Source organism: Notolepis coatsorum (assembly GCF_963971535.1).
Source record: "Notolepis coatsorum genome assembly, chromosome: 10".
NCBI lineage: Eukaryota > Metazoa > Chordata > Actinopteri > Aulopiformes > Paralepididae > Notolepis > Notolepis coatsorum.
This window is the reverse complement of record NC_140174.1, coordinates 129,751,825-129,779,075: the sequence shown is the minus strand read 5'-3', so window position 1 is coordinate 129,779,075 and position 27,251 is coordinate 129,751,825. Positions and strand designations below refer to the sequence as shown.

The 27,251-nt window shown below is 44.8% G+C and overlaps 1 protein-coding gene across 1 annotated transcript in view; it reads right to left on the bottom strand.

Moving 5' to 3' along the window:
- Positions 1 to 27,251, bottom strand: part of grid2 (glutamate receptor, ionotropic, delta 2) — a gene marked incomplete at both ends in the record, with an annotated part of 442,717 nt that overhangs the window by 33,773 nt on the left and 381,693 nt on the right. The window contains 1 exon segment of the mRNA XM_084323184.1: positions 10,799 to 11,039. Coding sequence (XP_084179310.1) covers positions 10,799 to 11,039 — 241 coding nt within the window.

Below are 27,251 nucleotides of genomic sequence, written 5' to 3'. Positions count from 1 at the left end.
ACAAATAGACACAGGTGGTAAGTAAGGACATGGATAAAAATAGTCGTAAACAAAAAGAAACTGAGAATGGTACGATCATCTCTTTGCATAGAGAGACGGACCTAGACTGGATGTCATAATAATAACTGATAATGTGTATAACTGTGCAAGAAGAAGAGGTAAGTGAAATTTTGGATTTTTTGAATTTTTGAAAATTTTGAAAAATTGTTTATATTTTATGGAAATTATATCATTTTTGATTTTGGAAATTTACTGGTTACATAATGAGGGTGGACCCCTCAGAGAAGGGATTGTCGTAAATTAATTGAATCAAAAAAGTATGGTACAAGTAAGGGTTTTAAGGAAACACAGGGTTATAGCTAAAAGAGGAAGGACCTCGAGTCAAAAGTAAACAGTAAGGAATGCATTTTTGTTAATGGTTGAGCTAACTGTCCCCACATCCCCCCTAGCGAGGTTAGTGACACCAGGAGGAGGGGTTGGTGTATTTTAGGGTAGGAACAGACCAAACCACGGTACTATTCTCCTCTAGGTGACAGTTTAAGTCTTCTGCCAGGAAGACAGATAGATGGTTACAGGGTCGCATTCCTTAGAACAGTTGGTGGTAGATGTGAGTAGGAGATATTAGAGTCGTAGCAGGAAATAGCGTGCAGCTGGTAAAAACACAGGTTAATGACTTACAAATGTAGAAAGTTAAAACTCTAAAAAAGCAAGTTATTAATCAACTGATAAAAATAAAGGGCAAATTAAGGAAAAGCAAGCACAAGGAGACTAAGAAATGGACTGATTGTCCACTGAGAAGTTGAATAATTTGACTCAGGCGTAAAAGGAAAAACAGCCATAATTAATACAGATCACTGTCAAAAGAAAATAAGATTCTAGTTAAAGATAGTTAAAAAGCCATCACTAGAGAGAAACTAAATTAAATAAAACAGGATTTAGAACTTAAAATAAGTAAAAACAACAGTAAGGGCCTGTTCTCATAAAAACACATTACATGAAAAAAAGGGATTTGCATCAAACAGTATACAAGACTGTTATAAGAAACTGGCCGCAATGATCTATAAATCTGAATTATAAAGGAGTAGATAGTCGAGCACAATCTGGAAATATAACAGTAAAAAGCAATAAGTAAAACTAGAATAAAACTATGTTTCTCATCTGTTGAAAAGTAGTGTGTGTGCCCTGATGTAAACGTTGAAAAAGGGATTTTACAAAGCTAAATCCCGTTGGCAAAGTGGTGTGCTTGTGCTGTGTTGTACCCATTCTGCAATCTGTTAAACAAAGTATTCACTCATATATTTTGATCAAACAATAACTGTTTAGTCCTTGAAAACGGCCCGAAATAAGTCACTTCACCTCCTTATTTGGAGAGGAAGACAGTCTCCTAGAGTGGTAAAGCCAATCACATTGGAGTCCTTGGCATGTGAAAGCACATCTCAGGGACTCGACCACTGGGGGAGGGGTTTTGAGTCCTATATTTACCACAGATCTGAGACCTGAAAAACACACAACCACGGAGACCAGGAGACCACGTCAAGGCACGGAGAAACATCATCTTGAGACGACCCCCAAACCTATGCTGAAAAACCTATCCAATCGAGACGTGCTGCCGATGCTGTTATAGAATAGAAAAGTTAACGAGAACTTTAAGCTGTTTTTTGGATCTTCCAATAAACGACGGCGAGACTGTCTTTGTACCCTAAAGCGCCTGGCTCCGACTCCAAATCATTTATAAGACAAACTGAACAGAACGTGTGAGTAACAACTGCAAAGATACTATACAGAGATCCACTATACGATCCTGAGACTTTAGCAAATAGAATCATTGAAAAGACACGTTACATGATTTGTGGAGCTCCCTCTGGTGTTGTGGTTGTGGTATTCACTGACCTTTGGGAAGTATTTTGACATGTTGTACATGGTACCTTAGTGGTGTAATGTATCTTGTAGACCAGGCCCATTGCAAGTTGCTGTACTCTGTCATCTACTCTAAGGCAACTGAGAGTCTAAGCCATCCTAGGTTGTCAAAGTGGGCAGGGGTGAGGTGGGTTCTAGTAGTAAGGTCAAGCAGTAGTCTGACCAGTTTGTTTTTTGTGATGTTTGTAATTTTGTTTTAGGGCCTTTGAGGTGCTTTGGTACCATGAGGTGCAAGCATAGTTGTAGTACCCTTGAATGCTGCCGTGCCTTTGATCAGACGATACTCCTACTGGTCAAACGATGCTGTTGTTGCCGTAGAGATGAACTGTAGACCAGCTAATTGGATATTTTCACAGAGGGTGCAAAGCCAGCGCCGTCATGAATAATAAATGGAGCCCGCACTGTTAAAAAAGCTCCTGTTAAAAAGGTTCCTGAGGAAGATCCGCGTGGGACAAAAAAATCAATCTGTTGTGAAACCTAGCGGGAGCCGTTCATTAACAGACTCTATTCATTATTTATTCATTCGTATACATCGGTCCTGCGTGCCCCGCCGGCTTCTTCTTCTTCTTCTTCTTTGCAAAGTCAATGTTGCACGGTTTTGGGGAGAATCCCGCCATTCACCCGCGTGCACATACAAGGCATAGGCATGTTTACTGGGGGAACTACACCTAAATTAATAATTCATACACATAGTTATTCCCAGGGGTGGAAAGTACTTTACTTCGTTACAATTGTACTTCGTTACAATACTTAAGTACTGTTTTTGGGGATTTGTACTTTACTCGAGTATTATTAGGTTTGTATACTTGTACTTTTACTCAATTACATTTCAGAGAAAAAAAACATACCTTTTACTCCTTACATCTAAAACCTTTTAAGCTGTAGCCCTATTTTCAGAAATCTCGCCTAAATGTACATGCCTAAGTAAATGGAAGATTGCTCCACTTCTGCAAGGTCAATTTGCATGTTCTTGGTATCTAGGAACATCTAGGGACCTGGGGGTATGTATTTCCAGTGTCAGAAATATTGTGTCTGTTACTAGGCTTGAGTAAATTGTAATGAAGGAGAATATAAATTATGATTTATTTTTGGATCTGTGCCGGTGAATAACACCATGAAAACATTGAGGTCCTTCTGATTTGGCTCACTGAGCTCATTCACCATGTTAAGCAAATTAATAAAGGGAAGATGATTAAACAGAAGGATTTGTAGATACAGTAATAAATGATAATCGATTTTAATTATGAATTCATATTTGACCTTGAACTTGACCTTGACCTTATTATGGCCAAATCATACCTCTATGGATAGGGAAAAGGCTCCTCTTTCCAATGGCAGGGTTGAATCTGGATTTAGTCATTTCCTTGCGGTCTTACGATAAAAGAGATATAATTATAATCTTTCCGATAAATTCGTATTTCCGATAAATCGTATAAAACATCGGTAAAATTGAAAATATACACTTAGACTACTGTTTTGATAGGGTTATGGTCTTTACTCTTGGCTACAAATTTTTTTAATAAAAAAACATTAACCTCTTAACATCCAAGGGCCCACATGTGGGCCCTCACCCTCATGAGGACTATTCGCGACGCGCCACTTTGCCGACCTCTAGCGGCTTGGATGTGCATTTCTTTTAATATAATATATAGATAGAATTAAAGCCGTATTTGTTGCCTGTCAATTGCCCTTTCAGGTGACAAAATCCGTTCAGCGGTTCTCAAGTTACATGCCGATATGTGAGGCATGCGCCAAAGTACACATTACCACCCCCAACCTCCGGGGGCTCTAGCTCCATCAATCATTTGGCGATCTCGAAAATCTTTGGACAGGGTTGTAGCCAATGAGTGTGGCTTTCCAATGATACCCCATGATATGATAATTGGGGATCTAATACGGTCTCTATTGATCGATTTATGATAAAGAAAACAGGGTGACCTACAGACTTAACAGGTTAAAATGCAGACCTACAAAGTACAACGTACAAATCTCACAGGTCCAACCATTTTAATTAGTATAATTGTTTGTCTGGCCGAACTAATGTTCACGTTATTAATCCCGCAGCCGCACATTATTTAAAAACAGCCAATCAAATCCCCATCAATGGAAAATTAACCTGCCCATATCCATGCTGATTTGTCCTTGTGCAAGACTAGAAAGCGGGGATCTTTGATTTGACACCTGCTATTAGAAGAATAGACAGTCAGAAAAAAAGTTTTTACTTTTACTTTTTAGTACTTAAGTACATTTAAAAGTAGAAACTTTTTACTTGTACTCAAGTGTATTTTTAGCCAGATACGATTTTGAGACGGTACCCATACTTTCACTTAAGTATAATTTCTGGGTACTATTTACACCCCTGGTTATTCCTATGGTCTAAGATGGACCAGAAATATTAGTGAGCATGAACAACCCTCTCTCCAACCTCCTCAAACTAGTGTGTTGAGTTTGTGATGTCTGTATAACGTCTGGAGCTGCTCCATAGACAGTGAGTTGGGAAAGATGGTAATGGTGACACTGAGAGCACCCAGGAGAAGGTTCTGAGTAGAGCTCCGGACTCATGATGGGAAGATCACCGCTTCGAGCCCTGGTCAAGGCTGCTGTGGTGTTGTTGTCCAGAAAGTGGTGTTGTCTGTCCTCTGGACTTGTCAGTAACTGCCCCCGTTACGGTGATAGGGACACCGTACCGCTGCGAGTGCCGTCCTTCGGATGAGACGCTAAACCGAGGTCCTGACTGAATCCCGGTCGTTAAAGAACCCAGGATGCCGATGGACAAGACTAGGGGGTTCCCCCGACGTTCCTGGCCAATTTTCCCAATCATGTCTCTGGCATCAAGGCCACCTAATCATCCCTTCCCCTTAATTGGCTGATATCAATCCCCGTCTCGTGAGCCGTTCAGCCATTGTGTAGTGTGATGTGTGCCGGGTGCCAGTGTATGGCAGCCATTGAGCCTGCGTGGCCCAAGATTGTGCCCAAGACAGGCCCAGTGGTGGTGAAGGAGGCAATTTCCATTAATTAAAGCACTTTGAGCGTCTAGAAAAGCGCTATATAAATGCAATTAATTATTATAATTATAAAAAAATAAAACAAATATTCTGTGGACATAACGTCGCAGGTTTGAGTCTTCTCTGGTCCCTGCCTTTTGGCAGAGAGCAGCTCATGTTCACAAATATTGACTGAACTTTCCTCGGCCGTGGGAAATAACATATTAGAATTCTTAACGTGTGTCATGTTTCCCCTTTAATCGTGTGTGTGTCAGCGTTTCTGTCTCTACACTGGCTCAGTGCTGAGTGGAGCCAGGCTGTCTGTCTCTACACTGGCTCAGTGCTGAGTGGAGCCAGGCTGTCTGTCTCTACACTGGCTCAGTGCTGAGTGGAGCCAGGCTGTCTGTCTCTACACTGGCTCAGTGCTGAGTGGAGCCAGGCTGTCTGTCTCTACACTGGCTCAGCGCTGAGTGGAGCCAGGCTGTCTGTCTCTACACTGGCTCAGTGCTGAGTGGAGCCAGGCTGTCTGTCTCTACACTGGCTCAGTGCTGAGTGGAGCCAGGCTGTCTGTCTCTACACTGGCTCAGTGCTGAGTGGAGCCAGGCTGTCTGTCTCTACACTGGCTCAGTGCTGAGTGGAGCCAGGCTGTCTGTCTCTACACTGGCTCAGTGCTGAGTGGAGCCAGGCTGTCTGTCTCTACACTGGCTCAGTGCTGAGTGGAGCCAGGCTGTCTGTCTCTACACTGGCTCAGCGCTGAGTGGAGCCAGGCTGTCTGTCTCTACACTGGCTCAGTGCTGAGTGGAGCCAGGCTGTCTGTCTCTACACTGGCTCAGTGCTGAGTGGAGCCAGGCTGTCTGTCTCTACACTGGCTCAGTGCTGAGTGGAGCCAGGCTGTCTGTCTCTACACTGGCTCAGCGCTGAGTGGAGCCAGGCTGTCTGTCTCTACACTGGCTCAGTGCTGAGTGGAGCCAGGCTGTCTGTCTCTACACTGGCTCAGTGCTGAGTGGAGCCAGGCTGTCTGTCTCTACACTGGCTCAGTGCTGAGTGGAGCCAGGCTGTCTGTCTCTACACTGGCTCAGCGCTGAGTGGAGCCAGGCTGTCTGTCTCTACACTGGCTCAGTGCTGAGTGGAGCCAGGCTGTCTGTCTCTACACTGGCTCAGCGCTGAGTGGAGCCAGGCTGTCTGTCTCTACACTGGCTCAGTGCTGAGTGGAGCCAGGCTGTCTCTACACTGGCTCAGTGCTGAGTGGAGCCAGGCTGTCTGTCTCTACACTGGCTCAGCGCTGAGTGGAGCCAGGCTGTCTGTCTCTACACTGGCTCAGTGCTGAGTGGAGCCAGGCTGTCTGTCTCTACACTGGCTCAGTGCTGAGTGGAGCCAGGCTGTCTGTCTCTACACTGGCTCAGCGCTGAGTGGAGCCAGGCTGTCTGTCTCTACACTGGCTCAGTGCTGAGTGGAGCCAGGCTGTCTCTACATTGGCTCAGCGCATGGTGGAACACTCCTGAGAGGACCCAGGCCTGTCTCTACACTGCGAGTCAATATGGAGCTGGACCTCAAATCCATGTATTCCAAAAAGGGGGGGGGGGAGGGGGGGTGAATAAGGGAACTAGGTGAAAGTTAACAAGCGAAAACGGGAAGTGAATCAGACTTCAGAATGCACTGCGGTGAGGAAATGGATTTTGGAACGCTTTTTTTCTTGGCGTCGGTTTTACTCGGACGTCTCTCAAAGACCCATTTCTGAATGGATTTTTATAATATTTGGACCTGTACTACACAATACTTCAGGCTATGGAACTGCAGTGTTTTCCAGCTTATACTTATTTCCTTTCTTTTTTATATTGCAACCGCTACAGAAAAATGTGAGTGCACAAGTTCAAGTTCAACTCAAGTTCAGACCTCTTTTACTCTATTTCATTAGCACTAAAAGTGATTTTCCTTTTTTGCATCAGTAACTTCAGAATGTCATCTTTCAAAAGAGACCAGGCTCATGCATGTGCTATAAGTATAAAGCTAAGCTTTGCAAAAAAAAGTAGGCAGTCCTCAAGTTCAAGTAAAAACATTGCCACTTTTATGGGTGCCTGTTAAGAGGTTAACACAAACCCTATTCATTCGGTAATGGTAAATGGCTGCATTTATATAGCGCTTTTATCCAAAGCACTTTGCAATTTGTTCCTCACATTTTTACCCATTCACTCACACATTCACACACCGACGGTGGAGGCAACCATGCAAGGTGCCAACCTGCTCATCGGGAGCAATTAACACTTTGATCGCCATGGTTCAAATTCATAATTTACCATCCCTAGCCAGCTCTATTTGTCTATGGAGAAGTTCCCCTTCTTTGCAGGGCTATAACTTTTTAAATTCTATTGCTAAATTGCCATTATTATGGCCCATTCAATGTCCTATATCCATTGTTCAGGGTGTAGCAACGATATACTTTTTCATTCACATATTCATACTAAAATATGGTCTAAAGTATAAGTATGTTTTTATCGTTTTCTGCAGCTTTCTCCAGAACTAGATTTATAGCTCCAAATGCATTATATTGATGATCAAATACAGTTTGGTAGCGATCGTTGCCAGATGAAAAATTTCAACTGGACGTGGTTCTAGAAGTTACTACGTATCATCTGATATTGACCGGATGGGCGAGGGGGCGTTTATAATTCCATGGGCAACGTTATACCATTCGTCTAGTGTGGGTCATATGGTCATCAGAGCAGTTTATATGGAATACGTTAGAAAATAACGCTGGATCTTACCGTATGTTCCTCGCGCCGTTGGGGGATGAACGTGGAGTAGACAGTTTTCGATTATGGGATGTTGATCCTGATGAACCATTTCCAGGTTGTATAATACTATATACGTCCAAATAACGTTGTTTATTGAGTTAGGGCGAGCGATTGATTATCCAGTGTGTTGAGATGGGGTCCGGCTACGGACCGCGAGTGCCCGGACGGATTATGGATGAGCACTTCCTGTTTGGCGCGCCCCTCCCTCTTGGCCGATCTGCCGATCGGCCACCGGATGGCGCTCTTGAACCGTTAGACAGTTGAGTGGAGCTCACCAGTACATCTCATGCCTCCGGAGGAGAAATATGATTTCGATCACAGATTTTTGAATGATTGATATCAAAGACGAGTTACGGCATCTTCGGCAGAATGAGCATGGCTAGGAATGACGTCTAAACACGTCATCGGCGATTAAAGTGTTAAGGGTTAAGTGTCTTGCTCAAGGACACATCGACACGCTGCCCGGGAGGAGCGGGAATCTCCGGATTGCCCGACGACTGCTCTACCTCCCGAGTGTGGATGTAATCATTTTAGACTGAAACAGATGCAGTACAACAGGATTTATCAAAAATCTAACGAAGGAGTTTGTACAGTAGATAGATGGGTCGTTTTCTTTACATTTCCCATACAATCCATAGGTGTTTGGTGACGGGACTTGGGCGCCCAGGGCTTTTGGCTCGTTTTACCATACTCCCACGCAGAGAGTTGGACGGCATGCGACTGTTGAATGTCTCTGCCCAAACAGGAAGTAAACTAACTGTTGCTACCTTTACTCATATTATTATATTATTATATTATTGTTCCCCCCATATGTGATTTGGTCTAAGAACCGAAAATTTGTAATTTTTTTTAAAAAAGGTTAAATAATTGAATTTCATGGTGTCCGTTCAGCCTTGTTCATTCATTATGTTATATAGGTATGATTTCCTCATGCAGAAAAGACATAGAACTATATTCTGTTTACTTTTCTGATAACTACGTCACTGCCTCACTCGTAAATGTTCAGACAAGCTGGTAATTAGTGGTACTCTGTAGCCGCATGTGTCTTTCAGTTTAGAGAGCCAAATTCACTGTGCAGTGTAGATATAACCTTTTGTGGATTATATCTGTTTTTGTTCCTTATAGTATTTAATTGACAACATAAATTCCCTCAGTAATCTTGCCTCACATTCCAATGTGCGTGTGTGTCTGTGTGTCTCTGTGTGTGTGTGTGTGTGTGTGTGTGTGTGTGTGTGTGTGTGTGTGTGTGTGTGTGTGTGTGTGTGTGTGTGTGTGTGTGTGTGTGTGTGTGTGTGTGTGTGTGTGTGTGTGTGGCCCTAGTAATACCTCACACGTACCCTTTAATATTACATCATATAACACCTCAGATGTTGTGTCCAGCATCAACGCTGCTCGGTAGATTCTTACTTCTCGCCTTGATGAGGATTTGGAGCCACAAGGCACGCTTTGGTCCCGCTCCTTTAAGTGTGACTTATACTTAAAGTACCTCCTCTAATTCTGTTGCCTAATTCAATTTGGGTCACAATATCAGAAATCAGCCTCCAGTCTGGGAAAGAACAAATTGAATTTGACGTCCCGCACAGCACTCGTTCTGGCTCCGGGCCCACATGCAAATATGATGAGAGAGCGAGTTAAACAAAGTTGCAACACTTACACAATCATAATTCCTTATCAGCGCAGAAAGCTTTCATGCAAACATAAGCTTATATAAGCACTGGGCCGATTAACCTTTATCACTGCTGTCATCTGAAAACCTCCCAACTCCATCTCATATCTCTCTGTCCATCCCTCCGTTCCTCCTTCTCGCCATCCTTCCTTCCCTCTGCCCCTCCTTGCCTCCATCCCTCCCTCCATCGAAAATCCCTTTATCACCCATTCCCTCCATCTGTTATTTTCTCCATAATTCTTCCCCTCCACTCCTCCTCCTCTACACCCATCCCTTCAACCCTCCTTCTCTCCATCCCTCTGTCCTTCCTTCTCTCCATCCCTCCTTCTCTCCATCCCTCCCTCCAACCCTCCTTCTCTCCATCCCTGTCCATCCTTCACTCTGTCCCTCCATCCCACCAACCCTCCTTCTCTCCACCCATCCATCCATCCCTCCTTCTCTCCATCCATCCCACCAACCCTCCTTCTCTCCATCCCTCTGTCCTTCCTTCTCTCCATCCCTCCTTCTCTCCATCCCTCCCTCCAACCCTCCTTCTCTCTATCCCTCTGTCCATCCTTCACTCTGTCCCTCCATCCCACCAACCCTCCTTCTCTCCACCCATCCATCCATCCCTCCTTCTCTCCATCCATCCCACCAACCCTCCTTCTCTCCACCCATCCATCCATCCCTCCTTCTCTCCATCCATCCCACCAACCCTCCTTCTCTCCATCCCTCTGTCCATCCCTCCAACCCTCCTTCTCTCCATACCTCCATCTCTCCATCCCTCCCTCCATCCATCCCTCCAACCCTCCATCCCTCCATCCATCCCAACCTCCTTCTCTCCATCCATCCAACCCTCCTTCTCTCCATCCCTCTGTCCATCCTTCTCTCCAACCCTCCCTCCTTCCCTCCGTCCCTGCCACCCTCCTTCTCTCCATCCATCCTTCCATCCCTCTCTCCCTCCATCCCTCCAACCCTCCTTCCCTCTGTCCCTCCAACCCTCCTTCTCTCCATCCATCCCTCCAACCCTCCTCCCCTCTCCCTCCATCCTTCCTTCCCTCCATCCCTCCTTCCCTCTGTCCCTCCATCCCTCCTTCCTTCTGTCCCTCCATCCTTCCTTCCCTCCATCCCTCCTTCCCTGTGTCCCTCCTCCCCTCCATCCCCTCCATCCCTCTGTCTCTCCATCCCTCTGTCCCCCCATCCCTTGTTCCCTCTGTCCATCCCTCTGTCTCTCCATCCCTCTGTCCCCCCATCCCTTGTTCCCTCTGTCCCTCCATCCCTCTGTCTCTCCATCCCTCTGTCCCCCCATCCCTTGTTCCCTCTGTCCCTCCATCCCTCTGTCTCTTCATCCCTCCGCCCTTCCTCCCCTCCTCTCCCCTCCTCCCCTCCTCCCCTCCGCCCCTCCATCCCTCCTCCCCTCCGCCCCTCCATCCCCTCCTCCCCTCCGCCCCTCCTCTCACCTCCTTGGAGGGGGCCCGGGAGCCCTTCCTCCGTGTCCACCAGGTCTCCACCATGGCGATGAGGCAGGAGAGCACCACGCCGGCGGCCAGCACGCAGAACACGCCGGCGAAGCTGTGGATGTCCAGGGCGGCGCCTCGCTGCTTGGTCTGGACGGAGCTGTACAGGTCGCAGGGGCTGTCCCGGGGCCACCACTTCAGCTTCAGGATGTCCATGTCCCCGTTCTGCTGGAGCTCCAGGATCCTGAGGCAGAGAGGACACACACACACACACACACACACACACACACACACACACACACACACACACACACACACACACACACACACACACACACACACACACACACACACACACACACACACACACACACACACACACACACACACACACACAGTCGTTTTAGACATAACATGTGCAAACACAGACATGTGCACACACACACAAACACGAATGCACACCTCTCGCACTCACTGCAGTTTTTTACTGCAGTCGCCGTAACAGTCCTCTGCCACTTGAGGGCACTGTTGGTCAGCAAAACAGCCCTCTCCCCTCTTCCTGCCATCCACAGCGGTCTGTCAACCTCATTACTCGGAGCATTAATATGTTTGGCAGCGTCGCACGAGTCCTCTGCTGTAATGTCATTATGCTGCCCGGCTTTACCCTCGTGAATGATGGCATCCGTGAGAATACAGCTCAGGGGTTGGATGGGAAACCTCTGCTAGTGTTCAAAGTAACGTTTTAAGAGGGTCAGTCGCTCTGTAGTCGCTCTGGTGGAGACCAGAGAGGGTGGGGGGCGGGGGTACGCACGCACTGAAAGACACATACTCACACGTATATATATATATATACACATATATATATAAACGATGGAGGTGGACACACGCGAGAGCGAGACAGAAACACGTGCATATGAGAGCGATAGAGGCACACATACACATGATTTTAATCATGTATTTGTGTCCACGGTAATAAACAATGAATGCAGTCAGACATTACCGTAATTGATGTGTCGGTTACATCGTTCTTATGCTTAATTGACAGCCAGGTTGAAGCAAACTACATGATTCGGTAGATAGAGAAAGCATCTGCTTCAAGGGTACAGGAAACAGTGTCTCCTCCAGACTGTGTACCTCACGATGATAGCAGAGACTGAACAACACCCTGCTAACTGAGACCAGAGACTGAACAACACCCTGCTAACTGCTGCTAACTGAGACCAGATACTGAACAACACTCTGCTAACTGAGACCAGATACTGAACAACACCCTGCTAACTGAGACCAGAGACTGAACAACACCCTGCTAACTGAGACCAGAGACTGAACAACACCCTGCTAACTGCTGCTAACTGAGACCAGAGACTGAACAACACCCTGCTAACTGCTGCTAACTGAGACCAGATACTGAACAGCACTCTGCTAACTGAGACCAGATACTGAACAACACCCTGCTAACTGAGACCAGAGACTGAACAACACCCTGCTAACTGAGACCAGATACTGAACAACACCCTGCTAACTGAGACCAGATACTGAACAACACCCTGCTAACTGAGACCAGATACTGAACAACACTCTGCTAACTGAGACCAGATACTGAACACCACTCTGCTAACTGCTGCTAACTGAGACCAGATACTGAACACCCTGCTAACTGCTGCTAACTGAGACCAGATACTGAACAACACTCTGCTAACTGAGACCAGAGACTGAACAACACCCTGCTAACTGCTGCTAACTGAGACCAGATACTGAACACCCTGCTAACTGCTGCTAACTGAGACCAGATACTGAACAACACTCTGCTAACTGAGACCAGATACTGAACAACACCCTGCTAACTGCTGCTAACTGAGACCAGATACTGAACACCCTGCTAACTGCTGCTAACTGAGACCAGATACTGAACACCCTGCTAACTGAGACCAGATACTGAACAACACCCTGCTAACTGCTGCTAACTGAGACCAGATACTGAACAACAGCCTGCTAACTGAGACCAGATACTGAACAACACCCTGCTAACTGCTGCTAACTGAGACCAGATACTGAACACCCTGCTAACTGCTGCTAACTGAGACCAGATACTGAACACCCTGCTAACTGAGACCAGATACTGAACAACACCCTGCTAACTGCTGCTAACTGAGACCAGATACTGAACAACACCCTGCTAACTGAGACCAGATACTGAACAACACCCTGCTAACTGAGACCAGATACTGAACAACACCCTGCTAACTGAGACCAGAGACTGAACAACACCCTGCTAACTGAGACCAGATACTGAACAACACCCTGCTAACTGAGACCAGAGACTGAACAACACCCTGCTAACTGAGACCAGATACTGAACACCCTGCTAACTGCTGCTAACTGAGACCAGATACTGAACAACACCCTGCTAACTGAGACCAGATACTGAACAACACCCTGCTAACTGAGACCAGATACTGAACAACACCCTGCTAACTGAGACCAGATACTGAACAACACCCTGCTAACTGCTGCTAACTGAGACCAGAGACTGAACAACACCCTGCTAACTGCTGCTAACTGAGACCAGATACTGAACACCCTGCTAACTGCTGCTAACTGAGACCAGATACTGAACAACACCCTGCTAACTGAGACCAGATACTGAACAACACCCTGCTAACTGCTGCTAACTGAGACCAGAGACTGAACAACACCCTGCTAACTGCTGCTAACTGAGACCAGATACTGAACACCCTGCTAACTGAGACCAGATACTGAACACCCTGCTAACCAGGCACGTGCACACATAGAGGCCAAGGGGTGCTTGAGCACCTGCCTTTTTGAGCCTCATCAAAAAAGTGCCCTTTTTGATGAGGGCACTCATCAAACTCTAAACTCTAAAACAAACACTTCCTCCAGGTGTTCTCTAGTCTAACTCTAAAACAAACACTTCCTCCAGGTGTTCTCTAGCCTAACTCTAAAACAAACACTTCCTCTGAGAGCACCGTGGACAACTACAACATCAGGTATATATATATATATATATATATATATATATATATATATATATATATATATATATATATATATATCAGCACCGTTGGAGAACACGTCTGAACGATCACGTCTGACAGACGCGTGATGTCCTTGACATCCCACAGCGCAGTGCCAGGCCGCGTACGCATGGCAACCGTTCAGAATACAGAACGCAGCACGCTCGTCAGCTCCTCGCCGAGTGGATTGACAGTAAGCTGCAGAGCCGCAGAGCCAGAGGCCGCAGCGCCACAGAGCCAACTCTGCTCTGGGCTAAGCTGCAGAGCTGCAGAGCCAGAGGCCGCAGCGCCACAGAGCCAACTCTGCTCTGGGCCGAGCTGCAGAGCCGCAGAGCCAGAGGCCGCAGCGCCACAGAGCCAACTCTGCTCTGGGCCGAGCTGCAGAGCCGCAGAGCCTACTCTGCTCCAGGACATTCCCCCTGAATGCTTCATCTTGTTTTTTCGCTCTTTCTGTTTGAAAATAAATACGCCCTGAGTTTTTGGCTAACTCTGAACTACCTGTCTGTGTCGTGCTGTTGGGGTTGTTTACAAACCATAACAATATGACTAAAACACACAGAAAGATACTCATCTTTCTCTTTCTTGAATCTTGCGTTTGCATGCTTTTGTGTGTGTGTGCATTCATGCATACTTATTATTTCACCTAAAGCCTATGTGTGTGTGTGAGCACACATGCATATCTACTTCCTATTATTTAATCTAAAGCCTATTCGAGCATGCTGTGGACATATATTTTATAGGCTACATGTGGCCATCATGTTATTGGCTCTCCAAGAATGCGAGTTTTTTGACAATTAGGGTGGTGTTAGGCTTGCAAATGCATGCACATGGCTGCATGAATGTGTGTGAGTGCACATGCATTCGTGCAGTGTGTGTATGTGTGTGTGTGTGTGTGTGTGTGTGTGTGTGTGTGTGTGTGTGTGTGTGTGTGTGTGAATGCACAGTTTAAGCATGCACTTAGTATTATTTCACCCATAAGCCCACTTACAACTTTGCAGCATGTATAGGAATGCATTTAATTTATTTAGCTTAAAGGGGAACTCCAACATTTTGGGAAATTAGCTTATTTAACATCTTCCCTGGAGTTAGACAAGAAGATACATACCTTTTTTGTCTCTGTGCGTGCATTTTAGCTTTGGGAATAGACGCTCCGTTTGCATAGCTTAGCTTCATCACTGGAAGTGGGGGAGGGTTAGAGCCTTACAGTGCCTTACAGTGTATTGCAAGGTCTGACATTGACCAAACTTGATATGCATGACCTTGGTGGGCTCTAGATCAACTCCTGAAAAGGGGGTCAATGTCAGACCTTGCAATCAAAAGTTAGGGGGCGCACTGAAATTATGGCAAGGGTTATTAGCCCCCTAACTTTTGATTGCAAAGTCTGACATTGACCCCCTTTTCAGGAGTTGACCTAGAGCCCACCAAGGTCATGCATATCAAGTTTGGTCAATGTCAGACCTTGCAATACACTGTAAGGCACTGTAAGGCTCTAACCCTCCCCCACTTCCAGTGATGAAGCTAAGCTATGCTAACGGAGCGTCTATTCCCAAAGCTAAAATGCACGCACAGAGACAAAAAAGGTATGTATCTTCTTGTCTAACTCCAGGGAAGATGTTAAATAAGTTTCCCTAATTTCCCAAAATGTTGGAGTTCCCCTTTAAAGCCCCACTGCATTTGTAAGTGCAACACGAATACAGCATTTATTCTTTCATCTAAAGTATTTTTCTTTTTTCTTTCTGTATATATTTTTTTGCGTATATGCTTGGGCTGCAGGACGGTGTAAGCATGCACTTATTATTACTTCACCCAAAAGCCCATTTACAGCGTATGTGCAGCATGTAGGAATGCATTTAATTTATTTAGCTTCATTTTCATTTTCAATCTTAATTCATAACGTTTGTTACATGCAGATATATAGTGCTGCGGCAACCATACATTTATGACATACAGGAGAATACATACATTTGAGGGGGAGGAAACTGTACATTGGCAGGTACCCTCTGCTCTGAGTTTTAAGAGCGAACTTTAAGAAACAACAGACTAATAGTCAATGTTGCGCCCTCCCCAGTTTGCAGGATGTGCTGCCCATTTGTTATCATTCTGCTATCATGCAGTTGTAGGTGTGTGTGTATGTGCATATATGTTTATATATCTCTATCTTAACATTAACATTACTATTGATCCTGTTCTAGGACTCTTTGTTTAAACTTAATTAAACCACTACGGTTTAACAATAATGATAATAATAATTATTATTGATATTATTATTATTATTTTTTCTCTACCTTTAGAGGCATTTAATTATAAATTTTTTGTTACTGTTGTGGGAGCGTGGCATGTAGCCACTGAGAAGGAAGTCTGCTTTTTACCTGGCTGTTTGCGTTTTAGTTTGCAGACGACCAGGTGGGATGCAGCTTAATCTCTGGATAAGAGAAGTTATAGTAGTGGGGGGAGGGGGGACGGGAATGGGGGATTTTGTTGTTTTTTGTTTTTCTTTTCAGTCGACTCGCTCTGTTTTATTTTTGTTTTCACGCTCACGCTCGGTACTCAATGGAACCTTAACAAGTGAATATGTATCTATTATAGTTTTCTACTCCAAACGAATTACATTCAATCAGACTGCATCCTTTTTAGACTATGGCTAATTTGAATATCCTGATCTGGAATACAGGGGGTCTCAATATACCACATAAACGCACAAGTGTACTAACGTGGCTAAAAAGGAAGCAAGTGGATCTGGCTTTACTAAGTGAAACTCATCTTTTATTGGCGGATAACGCAAAATTGGCAAATAAATTTTATCATAACATAAGTTCTTCTTCTTTTAGCACCAAGGCCCGAGGGGTAGCCATAATAGCGAAGACATTTTTGAATATTAAACTGTTAGATGTGTGGTCTGATGCAAATGGTCGAATCACTATTGCTAAAATAGAATGCTCTAACCGGAAAATTGCGCTGATTTCTGCATACGCCCCTAATTTGTATGACGCTATCTTTTATGCTGTACTAACTTCAGCTATGTTGAAACTACCTGATTACTCTTTAATAGTAGGAGCTGATTTTAATGCAGTTTGGGATCCCTTGATCGATAGATCCAATCACGCGGAAAACTCTGATCAGAAGCAAGCTACCACAGCCCTACAGGCCTGGTCTAAGGACACAGGGGTAATTGATATGTGGCGTTCGCTCAACCCATCCGCAAGGGATTACTCCTTCTTCTCGTCGAGACATAAGACCTCTTCCAGAATTGATTATGTTTTTTCTTCCCCACATCTCTTTGATAGCTTTGATGTTGACTTATTGCCCATAGCACTCTCGGACCACAAAGGTATCAAAGGTTCACTCAGTAAAATAACATCCCGTGCCCCTAGATGGCGTTTTAACTCAACACTTCTGAAAAACGGAGAGTTTAACTTGCAATTTAAAGAGAAGCTCTCTGAATTCCTACAGTTTAATGTTGGCTCTGTACAGGACCCCAGAATTCTATGGAATTCGGTTAAGGGATTTATCAGAAGTAACACTACTCTCTTTGCATCTCCGCAAGGGACGTCTCTCCAAGCTAGAGGAACTGGAAAAGCTTGAAGCCATGTTGATCTCTTCCTTGCAGCACAACTACTCTAGTCGACTGGAGCTTCAAATTAAGGTAGTGAAAAAAGAGATTAACTCTATTTTAAGACAACAATCTGAATTTCAGATGCACAGAACAAGACAGCACTACTACTTTCACGCCTCCAGGCCTAGTCACCTACTAGCTATGAAGATACGTGCCAGTGAGCAATTTGCGGATATCCCTTCTATTAGGAACCAACAGGGGGAGGTAACCACCAACCCAAAAAAGATTAATGATACATTTCGCTGTTTTTATTCCAACCTGTACAAGTCAGAGGTGGTCTTTGATCATACCAAGCTGGAGGATTTTCTTGATCAAATCAACCTACCACAGATCTCAGAAGATAGTGCTAGGTTGTTAGCTGCACCTATCATGCTGGTTGAACTTAGAGAGGTGATTGCGGATATGCAACGGGGCAAGGCTCCCGGATGGGACGGCATTCCACCGGAACTCTATCTTGCATTCTGGGATGTACTCGGCCCCTTATTACTCTCAATGATCTTACACTCAATCAAAGAGGGCAATTTTTCTAGAGATGTCAATATGGCGCTTATATCTGTTTTACTCAAGAAGGATAAGGACCCCACCGAATGTGGCAGCTACAGGCCCCTAAGTCTCCTCGGAGCCGATCTTAAGCTATATGCCAAGGTTCTAGCCACCAGACTTCAAAAGCACATGACATCTCTAGTTCACCCTGATCAGACCGGCTTCATAAGAGGCCGCCTGGTTACTGACAACATCAGACGGTTACTGCACGTGATTAATGCCAGCAAGGATATTGCAGCCCCTACAGCGGTCATGTCCTTGGACGCAATGAAGGCATTTGACAGATTGGAGTGGTCTTACTTATGGGCAGTTCTCAGAAGGATGGGGTTGGGTGAGGGTTTCATTCATATGATCAAAGTTCTATACACTGAGCCTTCGGCCATGATCTTAACGGGAAAGTTCTGTTCGCCACTCTTCTCTGTCTCGCGCTCTTCTAGACAGGGTTGTCCTCTTAGTCCCGGACTCTTCGCTTTATCCCTCGAACCCCTAGCTCAATACATAAGACAATCCCAAATGATGTCTCCTATTTCAATTCAGGGCACACATCATCATATTAGCTTATACGCAGATGATGTACTCCTGTTTATGCAAAATCCCTCCGTCTCTCTACCTCATCTTCTCGGCATGATAGATGAATTCGGCAGCCTGTCCGGCTTTAAGATCAACTGGCCAAAATCTGCTTTTCTTCCACTTAATGAGCCTGCGAAGGCTACCATCCTACCGGCAAACATACTTATGGTGGAGCACTTTAAATGTCTCGGGATTGAAATATTCCCCACTATTAGCCAGACGGTAAGGTATAATTACTCCAGCTTGGGTGACAGGATTAGGAATGACTTTAACAGATGGTCCAAATTAAAAAATTCATTACAGGCCCGTGCGTCAATAATTAAAATGAATATTTTACCCAGAATTAACTTTATCAGCTCCATGCTCCCGTTACCTCCTCCTGTTGGTTACTGGCAGAAATTGCACTCTGCCTCGTATAAATTCGTTTGGAACAATAAACGCCCGTGCTTGAAGAGATCAACTGCCCAAAGGAGTAAACTCGATGGGGGCTTAGCATTTCCAGACTTTAAATATTATTTTCAAGCTTTCTCTCTGAGACCTTTGATCACTTGGTTTGATGCTCAAGCAGCTGTATCTTGGCGACCATTGGAGGAGAAGTTGGTGTCCCCATATAGACTTCAGGATATTGTGTATACCAACATATCAATTAAACAATGTAAATTATGATTTGGCCCTTTAATCTCACATGTGATCCAAACTTGGCGTGACACTCAGAAAGTGGGTACAAACCGCCATCAATGGCACATGCATTCCCCTCTTTTTAATAACAATCTTCTCCTTATTGGATAACAACCTATTAGGTACCCTAGATGGGAAAAGAAAGGCATCCACACATTGGGGGATATCTTCGATAACTCTGGTCTCCGCTATTTCCAGGATATATCCAACGGATATGATCTCCCCGGAACCTCCTTTTTCTTTTCTTTACAAATAAGAGCAGCTCTGAAGGCTCATGGCGTGCCATGGGATGCTCCACTAGTGCATCACCGCTTTCACAAATTATTTTATGACAAAGAGACATCGAGAGGCTTTGTTTCTGACTTTTATCGCCATTTACTCATGACCTCGTATAAAGAGCTCCCCCTGGATACGATTTTGGAGAAAGGATGTTCCGGAGTTGGATGTAGATTTTGATTGGGATGCAGTCTGGGAAAATGTTCGGTTATCCTCACACAACCCAGATCACCAACAGATTCATCTACATTTTATTCACAGGACTTATTTAACCCCTAGACGATTGAACTCAATGGGTCTCAGACCTGACTCTCTATGTACCTTATGTCCAAATGGCGCCACAGGTACATTTATGCATATGTACTGGGAATGCCCTCCTGTTGTGATTTTTTGGGAAAATGTTACATATCAGCCCTCAGACATTTTCTCTCTAACCATACCTGTGTCTCCTTCTGTATTAATAAATAAATACATTAAATTATAAATAAATTACACACCAACAAGAACACTGCGATCGTCAGCTGCTGGACTACTAGAGGCTCCCAGAAGCAGTCAAAAGAGGATCGGTAATGCAGCCTTTATCAACTATGCCCCAAAACGATGGAACAAACTACCCCAAAACATCAGGGAAGCCAACTCGCTAGACATCTTTAAAAGACAGCTTAAAACCTATCTCTTTGCTCAGGCATTTCACTGATAGATATCTGCTACCACCTAGTGGCAAGAGGAAACATCAGGGATATCCTGACACAACTTGTATTTACCTGCACTATTCTTACCCTGCCTACTCTTATACACTGCCTATCAAATTCATGTGTTGGTTATTGCACTTTTTTACTTCTTACTGATGACTATTTTTAAACTGAATCATTTTAAACTATTTTTATTATTTGCTAGATCCAAATGTGAAACACTGTGATTATTTGTATTACTGAATAGAGAGCCTATTAGGATGCTAGATCCTAATGTGAAACACTGTGATTTGCCATACCTTGCTATGCTCGCTCATGCCTGTATTTTTTATGTCCGTTCTATTTTATAATTTTTTGACTATTTTTAAACTGAATCATTTTAAACTATTTTTACTATTTGTGTTACTGAAAACTGTAAGCGGAGAGCCTATTGGGATGCTAGATCCTAATGTGAAACACTGTGATTCTACCTGTCTATCTTTTTATGCTCGCTTATGCCTGTATTTTTTACTGTTGTGAAGCACTTTGAACTGCTCTGTATGAAAAGTGCTATACAAATAAAGTTATTATTATTATTATTATTATTATTATTATTATTATTATTATTATTATTATTATTGAATGATCTCTCTAAATTACCGACCTCTATACAGGTGAAAAAACTCATTTTGACCGGCCTCACAGCCGCACAAAAATTGATTGCCTCACGTTGGTTTCACCCAGACAGACTGTCCAAAGGTATGGTTTCTTACCTACCTTGACGTGATCTATTTAGTTTAGTTTAGTTTAGTTTCTTTAATAGTTGTCATACAGAAGTACAGAATACTTTTATACAAAATGCTTCTTACTGTTATGCTCCAGAGACCGTGCAAGACAAGATAAGTATGAAATAAAATAACATAGTATAGCATGTAAATTAGAAGTAAAAAAAATGAGGTCACAGTGTTCAGTATAGACATATGTACAATGTTTGATGCAGAATAGACGTAACTGAGTTACCATATAATATACAATACTATGCAGTGTACTAATATACAATACTATATAGTGCAAGGCAGAAATGGCATGAGGTGCAATTTAGGTACAATTTACAGTAGGTGTACGAGTTGTAGTGCAAATCCTTTATCAATAAATATAAAGTGTGTTTGTGTGATCTAAAGTGTGGAGAGTGGGTGCTGCAGTGTGTTGTTTGTTTAAGTGAGTGTGTGCGTGTGGGTGTGTGTGCTGTGTGCATTTGATGGTTGTTGCATAGTGTTTATTGTTCGTTTAGCAGCCTGATGGCCTGGGGATAGAAGCTTCTTCTGAGTCTTTCTGTGCTCGCCTTAAGACTCCGGTATCGCTTTCCTGACCGCAGCAGTTCAAAGAGGCAGTTGTTCGGGTGGCTCGAGTCCTTAATAATTCTCTTAGCCTTCCCCCTGCACCGCTTGTTGTAAATGTTCTGGAGGGTGGGAAGCCCCCCTCCAATTGTGCGTTCGGCTGAACGTGTCACTCTTTGTAGTCTGCTACGGTCTTGTGCAGTGCTATTCCCAAACCAGGAGGTGATGTTGCCAGTCAGGATGCTCTCTATTGTACATGAGTAGAAGTTCCTAAGGATCTTCTGACTGACTTGGAACTTCCTTAGGCGGAAGTAGAGGCGTTGTCGTGCCTTCTTCACAACACTGTCAATGTGTGTGGTCCATGTCAAGTCCTCGGATATGTGGGCTCCGAGGTACTTGAAACTGTTAACTCTCTCAACCGGTGCCCCGTCGATGCTGAGGGGGCTGTAGTCCTTGACCCCCTGACATCCTGAAGTCCACAATCATCTCTTTTGTTTAGCTGACGTTCAGGGAGAGGCAGTTCTCCTGACACCACTGTGACAGATTTTCTACCTCTTCCAGGTAGGCCCTCTCGTCGTTGGCAGAGATCAGGCCCACCACTACTGTGTCATCAGCAAATTTGATGATTGTGTTGTTGTTCCGCTGTGCCACGCAGTCATGTGTGTACAGGGAGTAGAGGAGGGGGCTCAGAACACAGCCCTGGGGGGCCCCTATGTTGAGCGTAATGGATGAGGAGGTGCAGTTGCCTGCTCTTACCACCTGGGGTCTGCCCGTCAGGAAGTCCAAGACCCACTGGCAGAGGTCATAGTTCAAGCCCAGGTCCCTGAGCTTGGCTATGAGTTTGGAGGGGACTATGGTATTGAATGCTGAGCTGTAGTCGATGAACAGCATTCTCACATAGTTCCCCTGCCTCTTGTCCAGGTGTGATGCTGCTGTGTGCAGCACATGGGCTATGGCGTCCTCCGTGGACCTGGAGATATCCACGGCACGTGTTATAGGGGTTAGGGAATCTGATATCGCAATTTGGTTGGCTACAGTGGCAAAGTTGAGCGAATGCATATAAGTTTGGAAATGTTTGTTTTGATTCTTGTTTTTTGCTGAGTGATGTATTGTGATGTATTGTGATGTATTGTGAGTGTGACTCATGTTGAGGTCCTGGGGTGAACGGGGGGGGGGGGGGGGGGTTAGAACGAGCGAGTGTCCATGTAGGATGATCACTGTACAGTTGTATCAGTTGTTGTCTTGTCATGTGGTGTTGAGTTACTGTCTTGGGAAGTCTTTTTATGTATTGTTGTTGTTGTATTGTGATATGTTTTGTTTCATGTTGGAAAAAAGAAAAGAAAAAGAAAAGAAAAATATTTGATCCAAAAAAAAAAGGACACTAACCCTAACCCATCCACAGGACACTAACCCTAACCCATCCACAGGACACTAACCCTAACCCATCCACAGGACACTAACCCATCCACAGGACACTAACACTAACCCATCCACAGGACACTAACCCATCCACAGGACACTAACACTAACCCATCCACAGGACACTAACCCTAACCCATCCACAGGACACTAACTCATCCACAGGACACTAACACTAACCCATCCACAGGACACTAACCCTAACCCATCCACAGGACACTAACCCATCCACAGGACACTAACCCTAACCCATCCACAGGACACTAACCCATCCACAGGACACTAACCCATCCACAGGACACTAACACTAACCCATCCACAGAACACTAACACTAACCCATCCACAGGACACCAATGCTAACCCATCCACAGGACACTAACCCATCCACAGGACACTAACACTAACCCATCCACAGGACACTAACTCTAACCCATCCACAGGACACTAACCCTAACCCATCCACAGGACACTAACTCTAACCCATCCACAGGACACTAACCCATCCACAGGACACTAACACTAACCCATCCACAGGACACTAACCCTAACCCGTCCACAGGACACTATCCCATCCACAGGACACTAACCCATCCACAGGACACTAACACTAACCCATCCACATGACACTAACACTAACCCATCCACAGGACACCAACACTAACCCATCCACAGAACACTAACCCTAACCCATCCACAGAACACTAACCCTAACCCATCCACAGAACACTAACCCTAACCCATCCACAGGACACTAACCCATCCACAGAACACTAACCCTAACCCATCCACAGAACACTAACCCTAACCCATCCACAGGACACTAACACTAACCCATCCACAGGACACTAACCCTAACCCATCCACAGGACACCAACACTAACCCATCCACAGGACACTAACCCTAACCCATCCACAGAACACTAACCCATCCACAGGACACCAACACTAACCCATCCACAGGACACTAACACTAACCCATCCACAGGACACTAACCCATCCACAGGACACTAACACTAACCCATCCACAGGACACCAACACTAACCCATCCACAGGACACTAACCCTAACCCATCCACATGACACTAACCCATCCACAGGACACTAACCCTAACCCATCCACATGACACTAACCCATCCACAGGACACTAACCCATCCACAGAACACTAACACTAACCCATCCACAGGACACTAACCCATCCACAGGACACTAACCCTAACCCATCCACAGGACACTAACCCATGCACAGGACACTAACGCTAACCCATCTACAGGACACTAACCCTAACCCATCCACAGGACACTATCCCTAACCCATCCACAGGACACTAACTCTAACCCATCCACAGGACACTAACTCTAACCCATCCACAGGACACTAACCCTAACCCATCCACATGACACTAACCCTAACCCATCCACAGGACACTAACCCATCCACAGGACACTAACTCATCCACAGGACACTAACCCATCCTCAGGACACTAACCCATCCACAGGACACTAACCCTAACCCATCCACAGGACACTAACACTAACCCATCCACAGAACACTAACCCTAACCCATCCACAGAACACTAACCCATCCATAGGACACTAACCCTAACCCATCCACAGGACACTAACCCTAACCCATCCACAGAACACTAACCCATCCATAGGACACTAACCCTAACCCATCCACAGAACACTAACCCATGCACAGGACACTAACGCTAACCCATCTACAGGACACTAACCCTAACCCATCCACAGGACACTAACACTAACCCATCCACAGGACACTAACACTAACCCATCCACAGGACACTAACCCATCCACAGGACACTAACACTAACCCATCCACAGGACACTAACCCTAACCCATCCACAGGACACTAACCCATCCACAGGACACTAACCCAACCCATCCACAGGACACTAACCCTAACCCATCCACAGGACACTAACACTAACCCATCCACAGGACACTAACCCAACCCATCCACAGGACACTAACCCTAACCCATCCACAGGACACCAATGCTAACTCATCCACAGGACACTAGCTTATTTAACATCTTCCCTGGAGTTAGACAAGAAGATACATATTTTTTTTGTCTCTGTGCATGCATTAGGCTTAGGGAACAACCGCTCCATTAGCGTAGCTTAGCTTCATTTACATTTACATTTACATTTAGTCATTTAGCTGACGCTTTTATCCAAAGCGACTTACAAGTTCTGTACGACAAGACAGCAAGAAGGGTACAACTCTATCAGCTGAGAAACAATGTTCATCAAAGTGTTGCATGTTACAGTGTAGGTTAGTTTATTAGGACAAGTGCAAGCTTCATCACTGGAAGTTGGTCAGACTTGTACCCTGACGTTCGCTACAGTCCCCTACAGTCACGAAATACACTCCAAATACAACTCCAAAACGTTCCTGTAAACATGTTGTGACCTGTGTATTTACCAAGTGGAGAAATTAAAAATAATTTAATTCGACAATTACGTTTTCTAAGCAAATATACTCGGAATAATTTTTTGCCTAACCACTCCTCTCTGGGCACAGTGATTTCAGTGCTACTTTCTAACGTGACGCCGTGTTTGTTTACATTCTCATTTCATTCAAAGGATCCGAACCGATTGAAGTTTATGGATACCATGACTTAAAATCCTCTTACCTTGACAATTAAAAGCCTCCCCAATTTAGAAAACAGTATTACCATGGCTGATCTTGATATGCTGCTAGCTAACGGAGCTAACCAACAAACACAGAACCGGGCGGACACTAAAGCAAATAACGAGGGACTTCCGGTCGGGGGGTTTTCAAAATAAAAGAGCAACGTCTATAGCAGCGGAAATACGTTTATTTTGTACATTATCTAACGTTACAACTAACCTAAAGTTAAGTTAGTTTAGGTTAGTTGTAACGTTAGATAATGTACAAAATAAACATATTTCCGCTGCTATAGACGTCGCTCTTTTATTTTGGAACTCCCCGGCCGGAAGTTACCCTTGAGTGTCCGGTTGCTGGTTAGCTCCGTTAGCTAGCAGCATATCAAGACCAGCCATGGAAATACTTTTTCTAAATTGGGGAGGCTTTTAATCGTCAAGTTAAGAGGATTTTAAGTCATGGTATCCATAAACTTCAATCGGTTTGGATCATTTGAATGAAATGAGAATGTAAACAAACACGGCTTCACGTTAGAAAGTAGCACTGAAATCACTTGTCTAATTCAATTATTTTTTATTTCTCCACGTGGTAAATACACAGGTCACAACATGTTTACAGGAACGTTTTGCAGTTGTATTTGCAGTAGCGGCTGGTACTATCTTCCATTGGTGGGTCGCAACTCGACGTTAGGTCGAGTTGAAAATGTAACGTAACGTTAATAAATGCTCTGGAGCAATCTCTCTCTCTGTCTCTCGGATCAATCCAATAAATAATTAACACATGTATATGTTGTCATTTTAAACAACTCACCATTCATTCATTCATACATTATGCATCAGCAGCAGCAAAATTTACGTTATAGTTCACAACACAGCAGCGCGTTTTGAAGTGCTATTATCAACTCAGCATTTCATAGCCGCATTTCTCGGAGACACAGGATTGTGAGAGAGAGAGAGAGAGAGCGAGAGAGAGCGAGAGAGAGAGAGGGAGAGAGAGGGAGAGAGCGAGAGAGAGAGAGCGAGAGAGAGAGAGAGGGAGAGAGAGGGAGAGGGAGAGAGAGCGAGAGAGAGAGAGGGAGAGAGAGGGAGAGAGCGAGAGAGAGAGAGCGAGAGAGAGAGAGAGGGAGAGAGAGGGAGAGGGAGAGAGAGAGGGAGAGAGAGAGAGCGAGAGAGAGAGAGAGAGCGAGAGAGAGAGCGAGTGAGAGAGAGAGAGAGAGAGAGAGAGAGAGAGAGAGAGAGAGAGAGAGAGAGCGATATCGCAAATCTACCTTGTTGTTGTTAAGTTGACAGCAGGCAGAAGGGGTTGATAAAGTATACTCCATTGTCCAGACTGTGTTGATGTCCATTGTCCATGCATGTCCCTCCACAGTCCACACTGCATCCATATATAGCTTATAGCCAACAAGTACTGTGTGAGCTAACAACAAATAGCTGCATCACAACACAACAGCATAAACTCACTTTGTTTAATTGAAACGTGGTGGGCTTGATAAAGTGTATAATCCGCTGTTGATGATGTATATCCAGACCACTGTCCACTGTCCAGACTGCATCCGCCATATAGCTTGTTAGCCAAGTGTTAGCTGTTAGCAGTTAGCACCACACAACAACAACAAGTACTTGATTTCTTTGTCCATTTCCGCGTCGAACAGACT